This window comes from Plasmodium relictum, assembly GCF_900005765.1.
Source record: "Plasmodium relictum strain SGS1 genome assembly, chromosome: 12".
NCBI classification, from domain to species: domain Eukaryota; phylum Apicomplexa; class Aconoidasida; order Haemosporida; family Plasmodiidae; genus Plasmodium; species Plasmodium relictum.
The window spans coordinates 1,429,400-1,450,950 of NC_041690.1; the positions used below are offsets into that span (position 1 = coordinate 1,429,400).

Consider the following 21,551-nt stretch of genomic DNA (forward strand, 5'->3'; position numbering starts at 1 on the left):
CATTAAGAATATTATTACATAGTATTTTTTATTTTTATTTACTTTTTTTTTTTTTTTTTTGTAATATTTTTTTTTCTATTCTTTTAACTTATAATAATTACATTCATCATATTTTCCTAAAAATTACCATTTTAAAGTTTTATGAACTTGTATTTTAAATAATTAAAACTAATAAATCATTTTTATTATGATTCTTCGAATAGTTAATTTTGACTTTTTTAATAATATTTATATATGTGAGCGTTGCAAATCTGTTTGTGTTCAAATTTCTTTTTTCAATTTTTATTTTTTTCTTTATCATTGTCTTTTTTACTTTCCTTTTCTTTTTTATGTTCTTTGTCTTTTTTATTTTCTTTATCTTTCTTACTTTCTTTACCTTTTTTATTTTCTTTGTTTTTCTTACCTTCTTTATCTCTTTTATGTTCTTCGTTTTTCTTACTTTCCTTATTTTTTTTATTTTCTTCACTTTTATTATCTTTATTAATTTCTTCTTGTTCCATATTTATATTTTCCTTATCTCTTATAATTTCATTTTGTATACTACTTTGTTCAGTTGATTTTTTTTCTGTAATTACCTCTTTTTTCTTTATACAATGATTTACCTCATCTAGATCATCAGGATTATCATTATATTTTGTTAATAAAACATTTAATAATTCTTCAAAAATAATTTTGAATTGATTATTTTGACTATTATCAGAATATAGAATATAATAAACAATAGATATACTAATTCTAACGTTAGCTTGCAATTTGAGTATATTTTTAAAAACATCATTTTCAAAATCAAAACCTTCTGAGTTTCTTTTTTTTCCCATATTTTGTTTATTATAAGACTTTAAATGATTTTTTTCTTCTTCATTTAAAAAAAATAGACCATTTTTAATATGAGAGAAACAATTAATTCGATGATCTTTTAACGAATATGCATATGATGAAGAAACATATATAATATTTTTAATATTCTCTATGAACGTTTCTTTATAAATATTTAAAATTTTTTTTGCTTCTTCTTTAATAGTTAACAAAGCATGATAAAAATGTTTCAAAAAATAATAAATACAATTACTTTCACATTTTGTTTTTGTTACAATTCTATTATAAGTTCCTTCATTATTTAGACATAGCAATTCATATAAATTGATATCATTTTCTTCTTCATTTTCATCATTTACATGATTATTTTTAATTTGGTCATTTAATACAGAATCATTATCTTCTTTTTCTATTTCAGTTGATTTATGTTTATCATTATTATAAATATTTCTATTATTAATATTGCTATTATCATTATTATTATCACACATATCTCCTGAACAATTAAGTAATGAATATAAAAATGACAAAATAATATGGCTTACGAAGCTAATACTCATACTTTTTCGGTAACATACATTATCATATGATAACATTTTTTTTGCAAATAAATAACTGAAATAATAATTGTATTGCTTATGTAGCACAGTATGAATATAATAATCATTTGCATAATTAAATAAATTATTTAATTTATTTGAATCCTGATCTATTGTTTCTATATTTTTATAATTAATAATGCATCCACAGTTTTCATACTCATCATTTTTCAATACATTATCAGATAAATCGTTATCTTTTTTTTTGTTATACAAATTAAAATTAAGTAATGCCTCTTTACAATAATTATTTTTAGATATTAAACAATTAATAGAATTATTTTCACTATAGTTTGCTTCATTCTCCTTTTTACTCTTTTGCTCTTTATTATAATTATATTCTTCTACATACATATTTTTACATATAAAAGGAAAGTAATAATTATATGTTATCAATGGTAATATAATAAAATTACTTATTAAATCTATTAATTTTTCGTCTTTGTAAACATACTTTTCATCTAATCCACTTTTTTCATTTTGATTATTATTATTAATCTCATTTTTATTTACTTTTTTGAAAATATAATTTTCATTAAATAAAAATTGTTGCAATTTTATGTATGCTTCACTTCTCGTCTTCTTAGAACTAAAAGAACAAGCTAATGAAAGCACAAAACACGTTAATAAAAAAATGTACATTTTTTTTAATTCAATAATCTTGTCAAAAACAAGGTCTTCATTTTTTCTGTATACATTAGTTTTATCATTATTTTCGTAATTCATAATAGTATTTTTATTTATTTTATTTTTTTTTGAATTATTCATATACATATATATACTTTTATAATAAATGTTTGATATAATATGTAGACATTCTGAATTAATAGAAGCTATATGTGCATTAATTTCTTCTTTTTTGTTGTTAAAAAATAGTAAGTAGGGTAACAATGATAAAATGATATTTTCAATATTAAAATTGTTTAATTTTAATAAAACGTTGTTGTTGTTTATTATATTATTAATACTTTCCGTATATATAGTTGCCTTTTCTATATAAATATATATGTCTTTATCATTTAGGGAAATATTTGTATTATTTGTATTTTTACATAAAATATTATTTGGCATTATTAATTGCAACATGTGTAAATATATATTTATTATGCAGCTGTTTACATATATATTTTTTGAAATTTTCTCTAATACATATATAATTTTATCAATAAAACGATATAAAATATTTTTTTTTAAAAATTGTAGAATATATATTAAATATATACCACACAGAAAAAAGAATTTCTTGTTTTTTTTTTTAATTTGCAAATACTTTTTTGAGAAAGAATTATTGTAATTCATCTTATTTAATTTTCTTTTACTAATTTTATTTTTATTGTCTTTATAAATATTAAAACAAATGTAGGAGAAATTCATTATGCTCATAATTAACTGCTCAATAAATAACCATTCTTCTGTATCATCACTTGAACTTCTTACGAGAAATAATTTATTTTCAATATCAGTTATATCTATTTTTTCGTCTTTATAATTTAAAATTTTATCTATTTCTTCAAAATTTTTGTCATAAATACGATATCTATCATCATTTGAAATGTCTTTTTCTGTCTTAATTTTTAAATTTTTCATTTTGTAATCTTTAAAAACGCTATTATAAATATTAGTAAAAATATTATCATCATTGTAATTTATTATTAAAAAGTTATTTAATAATTTAAAAAAATGCTCAAATGTAATTGCTATAATTTTTAAATGCATAATATATGTTTTCATATAAAGATCTATTTTAATTTTATCAATTAAAAATTCTTTCCTTTCATCCATACAAATATTTTTATTTATTTTTCCATTTAAAAATTTATTGTGATTTAAATTTGCCTTTTCACAGTATTCCATCCTTCCTTCAGAATTATTATCAGTAGTTACCTCATCCTCTCCTTGTTCTTTATCTTTTTCTTCTTCATCTTCTTCATCTTCGTCATCATCTCCGTAGTCAGCATATGCATAAACTTTATTAAATTCACAACAATTTTTACAATTTTTTGTTTCTTCTTGATTTTCTTGATTTTCTTGTTCTTTTTCATCACCTTCATTAAGATATAAATATAGTTCTTTCTTAGATGTTTCATTTTCTTTAATAATAAATGAATCATTAGACACATCACTAAGTACTGAATCACTAAGAGAGCTGTTGCTTGAATTATCTGTATCATATATATTATTTAAAGAAAGATCAAAATTATTTCTCTTTTTTTCCTCTTTTTTTTCTTTTTTTGTATTCAATTTTACTTCTTTTGTTTTATTTCTTTCTTGCGCTGATTGATCAGAATATTTTTCAGTATTCATAATATCGGAAAAGTCTTCGTGCGATTTTTCAAATAATGGATTATTATTCTCCATATTTCTCAAATTATTCTTTCTAGTGTATTTCAGGTTTAATTTGCATAAAATATTATATAATACATAAGTATAATTAATCTTAAAACATATAACTTGAAATAATATTTGAGTTGCAAATGTTTTAGCTTTTTTACAACAGAACAAATCAAAAGAACTTTCTGAATTAACCAAAACTGGATTACAATCATTTATATGATCATGCATATTATAAGCAACATTATATTTATCATTATTTAAATAACTATTACTAGCCATTTGAGATTTTGAAGATGGATTATTCAATTCTGCCTTATTGCCTAAATTTAAGATATTCGTTTCATTTTCTTTATTAATTGAGCACTTAATTATTAAAAATTTTATTAAATGTACAAAACTACTAATATTTAAATTAGTAATCATATTATTATAAAAATCATTAAAGGTAAAAAAATTATAAATATCTAATTTTAATCTTTTATAAATATTTATATTGTCTATGATGATACTATTGTCTACATTCTTAGGATCTACTTTAATATTCACATAAATGTAATTTAATTCATCTTCTTCAATATCATCATCATGATCTTCTCCATTATCTTCTAATTTTTTAAATTTTGTGTTATTTTGTGTGTTCATTTTCTCATTTTCTTTATTTAAATGATCTTGCTTCTCTTCTCTCTTTTTTTTTCTTTTTTTATCTTCCTCTATTTTTTCAGAATAATTTTCTTTGAATATAATAGATAAATTATTATTTTCATTACTATTATTTTTCGAAAAAAATATATTACTGAACTCATCAATCCATTTAGATTTATTCAATTTCTTCACATTTTTTTTAAAAACTAAAAAAGGATGTTGATATATTTCTGTTATACTTTTATTTATATTATATGTTTCTAACGAATTTCCTTTATTATAATTTCCATTTAAAAAATCTTTATCATTGTTAAACTGGTTATTATTTATATAAATATGAAGATAAAAAAAAATTGGTATAAGATCAATTGATACTAATTTGAATATTGTATTTATATATATAAACCAACAATCACGAAATAAATTGTGACATTTTTTAACAAAATAGAAAAAAAGATATAATAATAATTGAGACTTTTGTGTTAAATTAAAATTTATATATTTAAATATATAACATAATTTATTAACATTTGTGAGATCATTATAAAACGCCAAATTGTTTATGAACATTTTAAATATACACAAGCAATTTTCTGTTAAATTATAATCATTAGTTCTTCTAAAAATTTCAAAAAATATTTGAAGAAAATTATTTCTTACTATTAGTTTGTTTATATCATATTTATAGAAATGTGCATCTCTTTCTTTAATAGAATGATATTTTTTATATTGCTTCTTCTTTTTTTCTAATAATCTCCAATACTGATCATCATTAGTATATGAATTCTGAGTGTTTGAAAATAATTTAATTTCTTCATTTAATATACAGTTATATAAATTTTCTAAATATATTCTATCTATATTTTTCCCATTATTTATACCTCTATTATTTTTAATAAATTCTTCTAATTTCATTTTATTTTTCACTTGATTATTGTGCAAATCTGTATTCAGCATAATAATTGAATAAGTTAAAATAAAAATAACATCGCTATTTTCAACAATTACATATTTTTTTTTTATTTCTTCTTCATTCATTGATTGAATTTTTTTTGAAATATAATAAACATTCCTATGAACGTAATCTTTTATATCAACATTTTTTTTTAAATTTATTTTTTTTTGAATATTATATTCAAAGTTATCTTCGCTGTTATCACATTCACACCTATTTTTATATGTATCCACACAATGATTCATATTATTATCTTTATCTGTATTGGTATCATCATTGTTATTGCTATTCGTATGAGTTATGGTTTTATCATTATTATTATCATTTGTGTTATCGTTTAAATAATCTATTAGAATATACCTTTTTATATTAGATAATTCTTCTTCTTTCAATAAACAAACTATTTTATTATTTTCATTTTTATAAACACTATCTAAATCACCATATATAGGATTTGAATAAAAAAAACATAAGCTAAAATGTTCTAATATTCTTTCAATTAGTTGTGCTTCACCAGGTAATTTAAAATAATGTAAAAATAACCTTAATGAAGATAATAATGATAAATTGCAAAAATCAAATAGTCTTACATAATGCTTTAAAATGTTTATATTTTTCCTGTGTGAAATATACTCACCTATAAATTCCTTATCTAAAAAAGGGTTATATCTCAAAAATTTTGTCATTGATCTGAGAAAATATTCATCTTCTATTAATTTTTTTTGTGTATTGCTAATATTACTCCACTTGGAATTATTTCGTGAAGAATTACTTTCTAAAAGACTATAATCTTTCTCTTTAGCATGATCTTTCTTTTTGTCTTTCTCTACTTTAATATCACCTTCTTCTTTTAGTAATTTTTCATTTTTATCTTCTTTACTAATGGTATCTTTGCTTTTTATTTTTTTGGAATCGTCACTTTTATTTTGATCTATTTTATTATTTAATTCGTCATTTTTATTGGGAATTCCTGATGATATATCATGTGAAATACATTTGTTTTTTTCATCATTTATATCTTCATTTTTAACTTCATTTAACTTATTTAAATCTATACATTTATCATTTTCTTTAACGGAATTTTTTTTTATTTCTCTTACTTCTAGATTAGTTTCTTTGGTTAAATTACTATTATAGCATTGACTTTTTTCTTGCTCTCTTTCTGTATTATTCATATTATTACTGATGCCATTTATATTATCACAATAACTACTCACATTGTTTTCATTATCATTAATATTTTTTATATTGTTTGCATTATTATTATTTTTATCGTTACTTTCTTTTTCTAAATCTACTTCATTAATAATAGAAGTTTTTTCCTCGTATGATAAACTAGAACAATTCATTATATTTTTTTTTTGATTGGTTGCAAGTGGATCAATGGTAGAATTTATTTTGTCAATTTTTGTGAAAGATTCTTGTGTTTCAATTATTTTAACTTTAATTAGTTCATCAATAGATTTATTTTTTAATGTATTAAATATATTTGCAGACTTTTTTAATATTTCTTTTCTTAGTTTTTTTTTACGCATTCTATTTTTTTTCTTTTTAATATATTGAACTTTAATGTACTCTTTTAAATGTTCAAATAATAATAAAGAACAAAAACTAATTTGTTCATCATCCTTAATTGATGTCAGAAAATTTAAAGAGTATAATTTATTCATGTTACTTTTTTTTAAATCGTCGTTTTTTGATAAATTCTCCGTAAATTCATCACTTTTAGAAAAAATTTTATTTTTTTCATTTTCAATTTCTTGACTTTCCTTTTTATTTTTATTTAAAAAGCATTTACTATCCTCTTTATTTACTTTTTCAGTAATTTCCTTTGTTGCACTTTTATGTATAACAACACTTTTTATTTTATGTTTTTTTTTTTTATCTTCCATTTCCTTATGATTTTTATTTTTAAGTAAAATAAAACTTTTATTTAATTTGGAATTTAATACATTACCATAACTATTTGAATATATATCACTTTTAAAATCACTAATTAATTGGCTATTATATCCTGAAGTTTCAGATACTATATTATTTAATTCATTCAAAAAGAAACTATTTTTATTGTCGTTACAAATTTTATAGGGACTTGATATATATAAAATGCTTTTGATCATTTTAAAAATTACTTCATTTATAATGGTAGTATTTTGAATAAAATTTATGCACAATTCCAATATTGACTGAATGAAATTCTCTAATAAATCAGATGCATATAAATTAATATCATAATTATAATATAATTCAAATAGAACATTTTCTGTGCAGAAATGAGATATAGTTAATAAGGCTGTTTCAGTTATATTTTTTTGTGAATTTTTTTTTAGTATGCTTAATAAAATATTCATATAAATTTCATTATAAATAAAAAAATTCTTTTTGTATAAAATGAAAATATTTACATAAAGTCTCATTGATTTGCAAATTAGTATATATGAGGAAGAGCTAATGTGAATAAACAAACATCTTATTATGTTAGTTAATATATCCAAATTTTTGTTTACTAATGAACACCCACATATTTCTAACAAAATATTTAATAACCTAAATGATAATATATTAATACTTTCCATATTTTCATTAGAAATTTCATTTTCAAATAAATCTTTATATAAATCTATATATTCTTTTTTTTTCAGTATATCAAAAATAAATTTATTTTTATTACTACTTATTAATATTAAAACTATAATCAATAAATCATTTATAGAGTCATCATCTAAGTTATTCATAAAATTATTTATAATTACATAAAAAGCATTTACTAATAGAGATTCGCAATTTCCTTTAAATAATAAAGAGTATTTATTGTTCTTATATATTTTAAAAATATAACAAATTATTTTTATTATATATTTTTTGTCTACCATTCTAATTGCATTGCATATTATATTGTTAAATAATATTATAGTTTCATATAATATAATTTCTTCGTGGCTAACATTATTATAATTAATTGGTGCATTTAATAAGGTTTCTATACTAATATTAATAATATTATTTCCTTTATTTACCAAAAAATTTGAATTTTCTTCTTTTCTAGAATTATACTTTTTATTGAATTTATAATTTCTATTAAAAAAATGATACTTTTTTTTTTTATGTATTTTTTCATTTATCTTAAAATGTATTTCATTTTCACCATGTCTATCATTTACATTAACTAAATTATTCTCATCAGAAAAAATGAAGTCGCTTTTATTTACACTTTCGCTTTGATTGTTGTTAATGTCTTCTTCATTACCTATAGACATATATGATATTTGTTTACTGTTTATGTTATCTTCATAATCCTTCTCATTAAAATTATTGCTATTATATTTTAAAATATGATATAGTGAATGTAAAGCATTTAATTTTATTTTATAAAAAATGTTATTATTTCTTATTATATTTAAAAATGGTGCTATATAATAAATATCAAGTTTATTATTAAAATCATTTATATCTATTTCTTCTTTCCCGCTATTATTTAAATTATTAATACTATTGTATAAAATAAATAATGCATCAATAATGCTAGAATCTAAATTTTTATTATATTCATGTTTCTTTATAATTGTTAAAACATTAATTATTTCATTTTTTATAATTGTAAAAATATTCAACTTTGCAAACTCATCATTATTAAATTCGTTGTTTATATAATCAATACAAGAATTATGCCTATCATTATTGCATTCATTTAAACTATTAAAGCTTATACATCTATTAGTTTTCTTTTTATAATGATTATATTCCATTTTTCATAAAAAAATGTATTTATTTTACATTTCCGTAAAGTATTATTTTTTTTTTTTTAATATGGAATAATAATAATATAAGGTAATATTATATGTGAAATAATATGATTTATACTTATATATATACGATTTTTTTTTTTTTTTTTTTAATTTTGATGTATTTGGTTTTTAATTTAACATTTCACTACTTAGTGTATTTTTTTATTTTAATTTTTTTTGTTTATTTTTTCTTTTTCCTCTATTTTTTTTTTTTTATTTTTTAGTTTATACAATTTTATAAAATAGTTTAAACGTATCAATTTTTTTTTTTTTTTTTGCGTTTACAGTTATACACACTTATTTTTATGTATAATATTTCCTTTTAGAATTTAATTCATTATCTAATTATTATTTTAAAAATTTTATTTTATTTACATTCTAAATTAAAAATCATAATATTATAGAAAAAAAAATATAACTAAAATGGTATGCTTATGCAAAATAAAATTATTTTAAAAAAGTTACATTTTTAAATACTACTACAAAAATACAAAAAAAAAATTATTCTTTAATAATTTGCAACATTAAAAAAAAAAAAAAAAAGTATAATAGAAAGTGAAAAGATATAGAAGGTATAAAATAAAAGAAAAGGAATAAATTTTATAGATAAATATATTAAATTAAAAATTATATATTATTATTTGATTTATTTTATGTCAATTATAATAAAAATAAAGAAAAATAAAAATTATTCTTACAAAAATTTTTTTTTTTTTTTTTGAATAATTGTAAAATTTTTTTTTTTTAAATTATTGAGAAAAAAAAAAGTCTATCTTATTGTACAAAGAGAAATTAAAAAAAATATTTATTCTAAAAAAAATGAATTCATTTCAATAAATTTATGTTTCTACACAATTTTAAGTCGAATTGCACCAGCGATTTTAAGTTTTTCTGGCATCGCATAAGATAATAAAAATAACATACTTTTAAAATAATTTTGATAGAAAACATTATTTCTCATTTTTGAAGATTGTAATATTCTTCTTTATTTATTTTATAAATAAAGTGTTTGTAAAAAAAAAAAAATTATATATATTTAGCTTTATTAAAAATTATAAAATATTAAAAATAATAGATGATAAATTCCTATAGTAAAAAGAGACTTTAAGTAATAATAAACCTTTTTACTAACACATTAATTTATTATATATATTTATAAATGGAATATCCAAAAAAAGTTATTCTATTGTAAAATTAAAATAAATATTTAATGTGTTTTTTCTTTTAATATAGAATATTTATTAAATAATGTATATAATTTTTTGCAAATAATAAAAGTGCTTAAAAAAAAAAATTTATACTACAAAATTTGCCAAAAAATATATAAATAAATATGTCTGAATAAAAATGTTTTATGCTAATAAAAATAAATATTATTTGAGTACTTTAACAAAACTTTTTTTTAGTACATCTCAATCTATATTATCAAATGATAATTTAAAAAAAATTAAGGAATTTCGCAAATTAACAAATTTATCTCTTAGTATTTGTAAAAGTGTTTTAAATAAAAATAATTATGATATTGAGAATAGTATAAATTACATTTTTCAAAATTTTAGCACAAACTTCAAAAGTAAAAAAGATGAGTTAAAAGAAGGATATCAATGCTTGAAATTGAAGAATAATAAAATAGGATTAATTGAATTGAATTGCTACAATGACTTAATTTCTGAGAACATATATTTTAAAGAATTATTAGTCAATTTATGTAACAACTTAATAGAAAGTGATACAAATAAAAAGGTAAATGAAACATATTGGGATAAGGAAACCATTTCTCATTATCTTCATCTTTTTTATAAAGATAATAAAACAAATGTTGACAGAAGATTAGAAACTGTTAACGATATAAACATTTTCAAAAAAATTTATTTTAATAGAAGCATTAATCAATTAATTAACTACACTTCTTTGATTTTAAATGACTATATATCTTTAAGGAAATATTTAGCACTTAATTTGGATAGTGTGCATAGTGAAAACACACATATAATAAAAAATTGTTATTACCATAAAGAAGTAAGAATAGAAGATTTTATTTTGTGTAAAGGATTTTCTATAGCATTTTTGTTTATTAAATCAAACATAAATATTTCGGAACAAACAAAATCTATTTTAAAAAAATTATCTTTTCTCATATGCTTAAATATATTAATATACAAATCTAAATTATGCTCATTGTCAAATGGATTTAATATTTATGAATATTTTAAACCTTATTTCCTTAATTTTTCTTATACTAAAAATTTAGAATCAGAAGAAAGTGAAAAGACAAATAAATTATGTAAGGGGAAATTAAAAGAAATGGATGATAATAAAAAAAATATAGAAAATACTGATGACTTCTTACAAAAAAATGTTCAAGCACTTCATATATTAAGTGATTATTTAGAAAAAGAAAATTATAAAAAATTAAACTTTTTTATAAAGGAAAATATAACATTTGTTGAGTTAATTACATTATTAGAAAAAGAATTGAATATAAAGATTTATGTTAAAATAATTTATTCCTTACTTAATGAAGATATCGTTATTTTATAGATGTATCATTTCTTTTTACTAAAATTTATGACAACAAGAAATGTATAATTTTCTAGTGTTAATATTTTAATGTTAATCTGATATTTTTATTAAAATTTTTTTTATATTCTCAAAATTAAAAGAAAATATTTTATCTTAAATAATATTTTCTAACAAATTAATTAAAATTTTAAAATATCATAATAATAAAAGCATAAATATAAGAATTTTTTTTTTTTTTTTTAAAGCAAAAACTATATTATTACAAGAAAAAAGAAAAAACTTAAATAGTAATAATTATAAAATAAAAAAAAAAAAAGAAAAAAGAAAAAGAAAGAATAAGAAAATAAATAAAAGAATTTAAAGGTACTTAAAAAATTACAAAAAAATTCTCACTCTATATATGTAAATATTAAAATTATAAAAATTTTCTTAAATTGTACAAAATATTAAAATTCTATAAAAATTTTAAATACTTAAATTTTTATTTTTTTTTAAATTATTTAAATTAATATTATTTTTTTAAATCGTTAGTATAACTATAATTAAGCTTTGATAATTATAATTTTTTTACGAAGTTTAAATCTTCCTTGACGGAATTTACATTTAATGAATTAATATATGATTCATTTTTAGTTTTCAAAATGTCACTTTTTAATTAACCTTTTATATAAATTTATCCATGTAATCAATAATATAAAGAATCTTTTTCTCTTTGAGAAATAAATAAATTATTTAAGTAAGCATTATTAAAACAATTATTTGTGTCAATTGAATTTTCTGATATGTTTATGCCTTTATTCATTAAAAAAGAATCATAAAAGCTATTTTTTTTTTTATACAAAAAGTTATTAAATTCCTTACTATTTGAATTATTCCTACTTAATAATTTTTTTAAAAAATTATTTTTTATATTTAAATTGGATTCTTCTTTATTTTCAAAATTAATAAAGTCGTTTTGAATAAATGCATATGGATTTTCCTTTTTTTCATAATCATTATTACATTCTTTATCTTTAAAGTAATCAAAATTACTGCAATATTGTTTGAACAAATTATTATTTATGTTTAATCTTTTTTCATTTTCCTTTCTCATCACTTCATATATCATTTCCTTTTCCTTTTCTAATTCTATTTTTTTTTTATCTTCTATTTCATTGTCTAATTCTTTCTTTTTTATAATAATTTTTTCATCTTTTTCAAATTCTTTATCTTGTTTATTTTCAAATTTTGTTTTATGTGTAATGCTTATTTGATCACTCTCTTTTATTTTATTTTTTTCTATCTCACCCTCTAATGTATTATTATTTGGATATTTTGTGTTCATTACTCCAATGTTCGTTCCATATGTTTTGCTTAAATTTTTATAGCATTCATCACTGTCATTTCTATTAGAATTTTTCTCATAGTTATAATCACTATTATTAGTACAGTTCATGTAATTACTATTATAATATATGTGATCATTATCATTGTATTTTAATAAATCATTTTTTGCTTTTTTTTTGTTTAATAGGTTAACATTAAGAGAAAAGTTTTTACTCATTTTTTTAAAATTATATTTAGATTTATTGTTAAATGTAAAATTTTCGCTACTATACGATTTATTTTTAAAATTTATTTCGTTTTCTAAATTTAAGTAATCCCATTTTTTATTATAATAATCACAGCTTTTATTATTAAAAACAAAGTTCTTAACATTATAAGGATAATGGTAATTAATAATATCACTTTTTTCTTTGTTTTCAACATTGTTAAATGTAACTTCATTATTAAAAATGATACCTTTATTAGGAATATAATTACTAGTAGAGTATTTTTCTCCAAAATTTATTAAACTTGGAGATGTACTACAATTACCAAAACTTTTTAATTTTTTATTCTCAAATGAATTTTGATTAGAAAATAAAAATTTCTTTTCTTCAGTATCATAATCCGAAATATAACCTAAGTCATTACAACTGTTATCCTTGTAAGATGAATCATTATATTGAAAAAAATTGAATTCTTTTTTGTTATTATGCATATTTTTATTAAACATTATATTTTGAATATAATCACACTGTAATTTATTTCTGCTACGTAAGTTAATGGAGAAACAATTAAAATTATCTAAATCAAAATTATTTTCAAAATATTTTATTTTATCTTTTGTATTATTATGCATTTTCATATTACCATCATTGGTTTGTTCTTTAGAATTTTTTTTTTTTATATTACCATTTTTTAATGTTATATTATCTTTATATTTATTTAGTATTTTTATTTTATACTTACAAATAGTGCACAAAAAATTTTCTTTTCTCATATTTAAGTTTTTTGATAAAGATAAAAAATCTTCACCACTATAATTTTCTAATTTAAATAAATACTTTCCGCAATATATGCATTGTATATAATTGTTATTATCCATTATATGTATTTTCATCTTACGTAGTTTTTCTATAATTTTATCTAATTTTCCTATATTAATAATACTATCAGATAATTTTTTGAAAGTATTATTTTCAATTGAAGTATTCATTTCATCTAAATGTTCAAAGCTTTGTAGAAAATCTTCACTGCTATAATAATCATCATTAAAATTTTTTCTACTTATATAACTTAAATTATCTTTGTAACTTTGTTGAATATTTTCATCATCATATATATGATTTTGTTCATAATATTTGTCATTACAATTAAAAATTTTCTTAATTGATTCTCTTTCATTAAGCTTAGAATTTTCTTTATCACAATAAGTATTGCAAAAGTTGAATAATCTGATATTTATATTTTCATTTTCATTTTCATTTTCATTTTCATCAGATTTTAATTTTTTTAAATTATATCTCTTATTTTTTAGTGACTTTAAATAATTTTCATTTTTTTCATTTAAAGAATTAATGGAACTATTGAGCTCACTACACGCAAAATCCTTTTTTTTTAATTTATCATTTTTTTTTATAAACAAATTATTTTTGTCTTTATCCTTAAAAATATTACACATATTTGTATTTGTATTATTAATTATATTATCTGATGTATTAATATCAAAACAGCAATTATAATTTTCGTTTTTTATAAAATTTAAGAAATTCAATTTATTAAAATTTATTTTACAGTCATTAAAATTAATTGTTTCAGAAGATTCTAATCTATTGTTTTCAGTGTTTAAAAGAGAAGAATTTATATTATAAAATATTCTTTCATTATCTTGTAATACTTTTTCTTTACTTTTTCTCATATCATGAGATTCATTTTTATATGAATCACTTATTTCTTTTTTTGCAATATTCCCTTTCGTATCTTTTTCAAAAGGTCCTATATTTCTAAATATAGCTTCTTCATACTTATCATTTACTTGAGTTGAAGGAAAATATATATTTTCATTAAAATCAGTAAAGTTTGTTCGTAAAAATGATGAATCAAAATTATTTTTGTTTTGAATTTTATTTAAGTCATAAATATCATTATCCTTATTATTTAGTTTATTTTCTTGTTCTATAGACTTTATTAAGTTCACGTTTTCTATATTAAAATCATTATTATTTAAAAGAAAATTATCTTCAGATCCTTTTTGTGTTGCTTTATCATTTATATTATTAACCAATTTATTTAAAGTGAAATTTTTATTAGAATTATTTATAAAAATTTGATCATAAATTCTATTTTTATCATTATTGCCATCATATAAAATCCCTTCTTTATTCTTCTCATATTTCTCCTCATATATTTCCTTACATTCATTTATATTTCCCTCTGAAATTGTTTTCTTCATATAACTCTTCGAATTGTTTTTTTTCTGTTCTATTTTTTCAATTGAACTTTTCATTGATAAATTTTTTTTTTTACATTTATCTTCATTTCCTTTTTCTTCTATTTGTTCTTCATATTTAAAACTATTCATTTGTATTTCCTTTTTATTATCTTGACAAAATACTTCTTTGTTATTAAAAGGGGTATTAATAATTTTGTTATATGAGCTATCTAATTCATAGATATTTTTACACTTATTTTCATTTCCATCATATACATTTTCACAATTATTAAAGTAACACTCTTTTCTTTCTATCTTATCATTTTTACATTTATTTGTTTTATTTATAAGTTGAAAATCTAATTCTGGTAATTTTAAGCTACCTATTTTTTCTTTTTCCTTTTTATTTTTATTATAAAATTTAAAAAGATCAGTAGATTCCTCACAATTAATTGAATTTATGATCAAGTCTTTGTTATTTGACGATATGAAAATATTTTTTTTGCAAGAATTAAGTAAATTATTATTTGGCATTGATTCATATTTTCTATAAATATTATTTCTCTTACAATTATTATTATTTTCTAATTTAAGATCATTTTTAGCTTCAAACGCGTTTATTGAATTGTGTGAAATGATTATGTTTTTTTTTCTTAAAGAATTATCATAAAATTTTTTATACACTTCACTTTCATCTAATAAATTAGAATTATTCAAATTATAACTTATTTTATTTAAACTATTACTTATAATTTTGGCATCATGATCAACAAAAATATTATATCCTATGCAATTATTTTCTCTCTCTTTGTTTTGCTTATAGTTTAAATTACAGTTATTTATTTTATCATTTTTGATTTTATTTTTTATATATTTCGTTCTCTCTTTCTCTACATTATTTTCTACATTTAATTTGTTATTTAATTTATAAAATAAATTAATGTCAGTATCCTCTCTTGTACTATTATTACTATTGCTATATTTATTATTCATACCTTTATCAATTGTAGTATAATTATCATTTTCTTTATTAATAAAACTTTTTTCATTATTATTATTATTTTCCTCAATATTAAAAGAATTATCTTCATGAATAGTAATATTCTTAACATTAGTATTATTATGATTATTACCAGTATTATGTTTTACATTATTTTTTGTAACATTATAAGGGCAATTTTTATCGATACCACTATTGCAAAAATTATAATTGTTTTTAGTTGTTTCATTAACAAAATTAAAGTTGTTACTATTATTTTTTTTCTCTAATTCATAAACATTTTCATAACTTGGTTTATCAATAAACTTTGAAATATTCTTAAACTTTTTAAAAAAATCATTTTTTCCTATACCTAATAAGTTGTAATAATATTTTTTGTTTTGGAATGGAAGTATAAATTTTTTATAATCACTACAATTCTTATAGTAACTTCTTTTATATAATTTTTTTTTATTATTAAAAAATGAAATTATAAAACTTTTTTTAATTCCATTAAATAATCTATTAGAAATAATTTTATATTTTACTTCTAAAAGTTTCCTATTAAATGGTGTATATTTATGTGGTTTTATTCTGACCAAATATTTATAATTATTTCTAAAATATATTTCATTTAAAAAACTATACTTAAAATTATTATTTTTTTTTACTTTCTTCCACTTATTTTTTGTGAAAATTTTTTTTTCTTTTTCTTTATTTAAAAAGTTTTTCATTTTTAATGAATTACATAAATATAACTTATTTTTTAATTTTTTTTTTCTTTTAATGTTTTCAATATTATTTATTTCTATCTTGTTTTTATTTAATTCAAAATGATTTTTTTTTATATAGTCTACATTATCATAACTAAACTTTATGATATTTTTTTCATATATATTTTTATCTTCTTTCTTTTTAGAATTCTCTGTTAGTTTTTTTTTCGAATTATTATTTTTTTTTTCTAAGGAACCTTTTTTAATTTCCTCTAAATATTTTTCAATTTTTCTTATTCTTCTTTTTGCTTCAATATAGATACTTATAATACCTATATTATTAGTATAAAATTTAATTAGATTTTCTTCTTTTTTTTTTAAATCATCTCCATTAACAAAATGATTTCGATTTTCTTCATATAAATTACATACTTTATGATCTTTTGATAAATAATTACTTAATGGATCAAAAATTTTATCAAAATATTCCTTATCATGTTCAAATTCCTCATTAGTATAATAATCATCAGATATTCCATTTTTGAATTTCTTAATTTTTTGTGTATTTTTGCTGATATTAGTCCTTAAACATTTTAAATAGTTATATTCTTCTAATAACAACATTTTCAGTTTATAATTATACCTTTTGTAAAAAGATAATACTTCCATAAGTATTTTTTTTTTATTTTTATGTTTATATTTGTTGTTATCATCATTTTTACACATTATTTCTTTTTTATCACTATTTTTAAATTTATTTTTATTTCTGCTCATATATTTAGTATTTTTTTTATATTCTTTTTTATAAAAAACTTCGTCTCTTTTTGTAATTAACTCTTTTGATGAATAAGTACCTGATATATCACTAATGTTTTTTCCTTTCTCTTTATAATTATTTTTTACCAAGTTACAGTTATCTAATATTGTATTTTTTTTTATATTCTCATATTTTTCAATAGAAGACGCTCTATTTATAAAGTCAGACTTATTTATATAATTATTTATTTTATTATTTAAGGAAATTGATTTATTCGAATTAATATCATAGCCGTTAGAATTATTTAAATTTATTATATTTTCATTTGAGAAATTACTAGATATTTTTTTTTCATCAGAGCTTTTTAGAGAATAATTTAAAGCTGATTTGATTCCTTTATACAATTTATCTATTTTATCTTTTTCTTCACTTAATTTTTTATTATTTCCACAATTCTTTTTTTCTTTTTCTTCATTTTTAATATAATTTTCAACAAATTCACTTTTATTTAATTTTTTATTTAAGTTATTTCTAATTAATTTGCTAACATTTTTATTACTATTAATCATAGAATATCCATATTTATTTTTTTTATACAAATTTCCAAGCAATGTATTATTATTATTACTGTAGTTGATTCCAACATTATTATTTATTTTGAATTCCTTTAACACATTATCACTATTTTTAATATTATCTTTGCTATTTTTTTCTAAATTATAATCCTTTGTATTATTCAAGCTAAATCTGATACATATATCTGATGCATGGTTGTTAAGCTGGCCTTTAAAATTATTAAAATATTTTTCATTAATCCTATCTCTTGTGTCTTCTTTATTTCTGTATAAACATTTTTTAAATATGTTAATATGCTTTTCTATGTTTTTTTTTTTATATTTTTTTGAGATTGAAAAATGAAAGCTAATTTTTTTTTTTTTTTTTTTTAATGCTAATATTTGAAATTTGCTAAAAGGAGATTTACTTAATTTATAAAAAAAATTTTCTTTTAATGGATTTTTAATATAATTTATTTTTTCCAAATAATTTTTTTCTTTCTTCTTTTTATAAGAAATATCTGTATTTAGTAAATTCTTATTATGGTAGTTGCTCTTATTTTTAAAAATAAAATCATCGTTGCTCCTTAGGCTATGTACAGAATCATTTAGCATTTTAAAATGCAATTTTCTTTCTTTTAAACTGTTGCATCTGTGATTCTTATTTATTTTTGAAATGTCTTGCATTTCAGAAAATTTTTGACGAGAATTTTCTATATTTTTTCTCTTTTTTCTAAAACTTCCAAAATTTTTCTCATTATTCAAGTAAAATTTTTCACTTTCTACACTATAATTATCATTACAAAAATATTTTTTATTATTTATTTTGTTGTCTCTAAAGTGTATATCATTTTCATTATTTGATGTATTATTATTATTAGTTTTATACGTACTTTTTATTATTAATTTTTTTTTTTTATTGTTAATTTTGTTCCCTTTATAATTTTTATATAACATATTTTTAGTTTTATATTTCTTATCTTGATCTTTATCATTATTTTCAATACATACATTACTAGCATTTTTTTTTTTACAATTAACAGAATAATTTTCAGAAATTATGTTAGAATATTCATTTGTAATATTATTGATATTACTTGCTTTTTCTTCTTTATTATCTTTTTTTTCTTTTTTTTTCTTTTTTTTTTCTTTTTCCTGTGATTCTTTTTTTTTTTGTTTTTCTTTCTTTTTCTCTTCTTTTTTTTCCCCTACTTCTTTTTCTTTATTTTCTCTTTTTTTTTCAATATTTTCATTGCTATTTTTAAAATTATAATTCAAAACATTTTCTAAATTTTTTCCTTTACAGTTATGAAAGTTTTCAAAACTACTATTTTCTGAATCAAATGAAGTGTTATATATACTTTGAGAATTATAACTTTTATTTTTAAATTTTAAAGTTGAAATAATTTTTTTTTTATCATCTAAAACTTTTTTCAGTTCAATAATAGATTCACTTAAATGATTATTTTTACTGCTATTTAGATTTTTATTTTCTATTTTTTTATTTTTACTTTTTATTTTCTCTTCTGTAATATTTTTAAAAATTCTTTGAAACAATTTACTTTCTTTAACATTAGGTAAATTTAATTTACTGTTATAGGAAGACAGATTATCATCATTAAAATCTTTATCAATATAGAAAATATTATTATTTTTATGTTTATTATGTAAGTTTTTATTCTCTCTCAATTCTTTATTTATAAAAGTGGTATTTCTATTAACTCCATTTATGTTTTCTTCAGAGTTACCTGCTTTGTCCTTTTTTTTAAAAAAATTATGGGATGTTTGAATAACATCTTTTTCTTTTATATTTGTATTATCTTTATATAGATTTTCATCAAATTTTTTTATTTTTGTCCCAAACTTTTGTATTTCTCTGATATTCTTTTTAGATTCAGCTAGCTCGTTTACTAAACTTTAAATAAAAAAAAATATATATTTATGTAAATATATATACTTGATAAAATTATATATATTTGAATGAAATGAAAAAATATAAAATTTAATAAAACTTAGTGATAGATCAATAATATATATATATTCATTTTTATTTATATAACTTTATTTTTTTTTTATATATTTTAATACTTTTCTAAATTTTTATCTTCAGTGGGGATTAACGAAAAATGTTTCTGTATGTGCATATTACATTGAAGAAAAAAAGTTAAATATTAATGCAAATATCATTCCTATAAATAATAAAGTTCTATTTAACTTACTTTACATAATTATATTTTGTTTATCTTAGTTTTTCTTTTTTATTTTGTGTCTTTTTACTTTTATTTTTAATATCTTTATTTTTATTTTATTTTATTTTTGTTGACTACTAAATTCATAAGATATCATTTTATTCTTTAACCTAAATCTTTGTATTTATAAAAGTTATAAATTCTCAAACATAATTTTAAAATTCATTTCTTTTTAAGAAATATATTAAAATGATAATAGTTATATATACTTATATATTCCGTTAAATTTTAAATATAGTAGTTGCTAAAATAAATTTTGTATATTTTTTTTAGTATAATTTTAAATACACAAAAATATTTATGTATATTTCAGATAAATACATTTTAAATTTTATTAATTGGAAGTTATTAATACTATATTACTAAAAGAATATAGATACATATATATATATATATATATATATATATATATATATATATATATATATATATCTTACAATTAGTAAAATATAATAAAAGTTTATTATATATAAATTAATATACTTCTTTCAATTTAAAATTTTTCATTATAATTATTATGTTACATTAATATATAAAAAAAAAAAATAATAAATAAACAAATATTCAGGAAAATTAAAAATAAAATATTTAACATAAAAAAAAAAAATAAAATAAAATGCGAACAATAGGAATCCTCTTGATAAAATGTACATGTAATAAATGAAAAAATATTTATTTTTTCCTTTTAATTACAAATAATATTTACGTAAAATATTAATATATTTTAAACTATCAAATATTAAAGCAATTTTAAAGAAAAAAATTTAATTCATATGTATTATATAATTTTTATTTTCCATTGATACTCGAATTGGGACAAAAAAAAAATGTTTTTAAATACATATGAATTTCACTTTTTGTTTAAATAAAAATAAGAATCAATTATACATATATATATTCAATGCAAGA

The 21,551-nt window shown here is 18.0% G+C and overlaps 3 protein-coding genes across 3 annotated transcripts; 1 reads left to right on the top strand and 2 right to left on the bottom strand.

Moving 5' to 3' along the window:
* Positions 1-275: 275 nt before the first annotated feature.
* Positions 276-9,092, bottom strand: SEC7 (protein transport protein SEC7, putative; the record flags this gene model as incomplete). Its single annotated transcript, XM_028678182.1, has 1 exon — positions 276-9,092. The coding sequence occupies one exon, from the start codon at positions 9,090-9,092 to the stop codon at positions 276-278; it is 8,817 nt and encodes a 2,938-aa protein (XP_028534497.1).
* A 1,386-nt stretch (positions 9,093-10,478) lies between these two features.
* Positions 10,479-11,672, top strand: PRELSG_1238200 (conserved Plasmodium protein, unknown function; the record flags this gene model as incomplete). The annotated part of the gene is made up of 1 exon (XM_028678183.1): positions 10,479-11,672. One exon carries the CDS (start codon positions 10,479-10,481, stop codon positions 11,670-11,672), a length of 1,194 nt encoding a protein of 397 aa, XP_028534498.1.
* Positions 11,673-12,339: 667 nt separating this feature from the next.
* PRELSG_1238300 (conserved Plasmodium protein, unknown function) lies at positions 12,340-20,537 on the bottom strand (the record flags this gene model as incomplete). The annotated part of the gene is made up of 2 exons (XM_028678184.1): positions 12,340-20,308; positions 20,482-20,537. 2 exons carry the CDS (start codon positions 20,535-20,537, stop codon positions 12,340-12,342), a joined length of 8,025 nt encoding a protein of 2,674 aa, XP_028534499.1.
* Between the last annotated feature and the right edge of the window lie 1,014 nt (positions 20,538-21,551).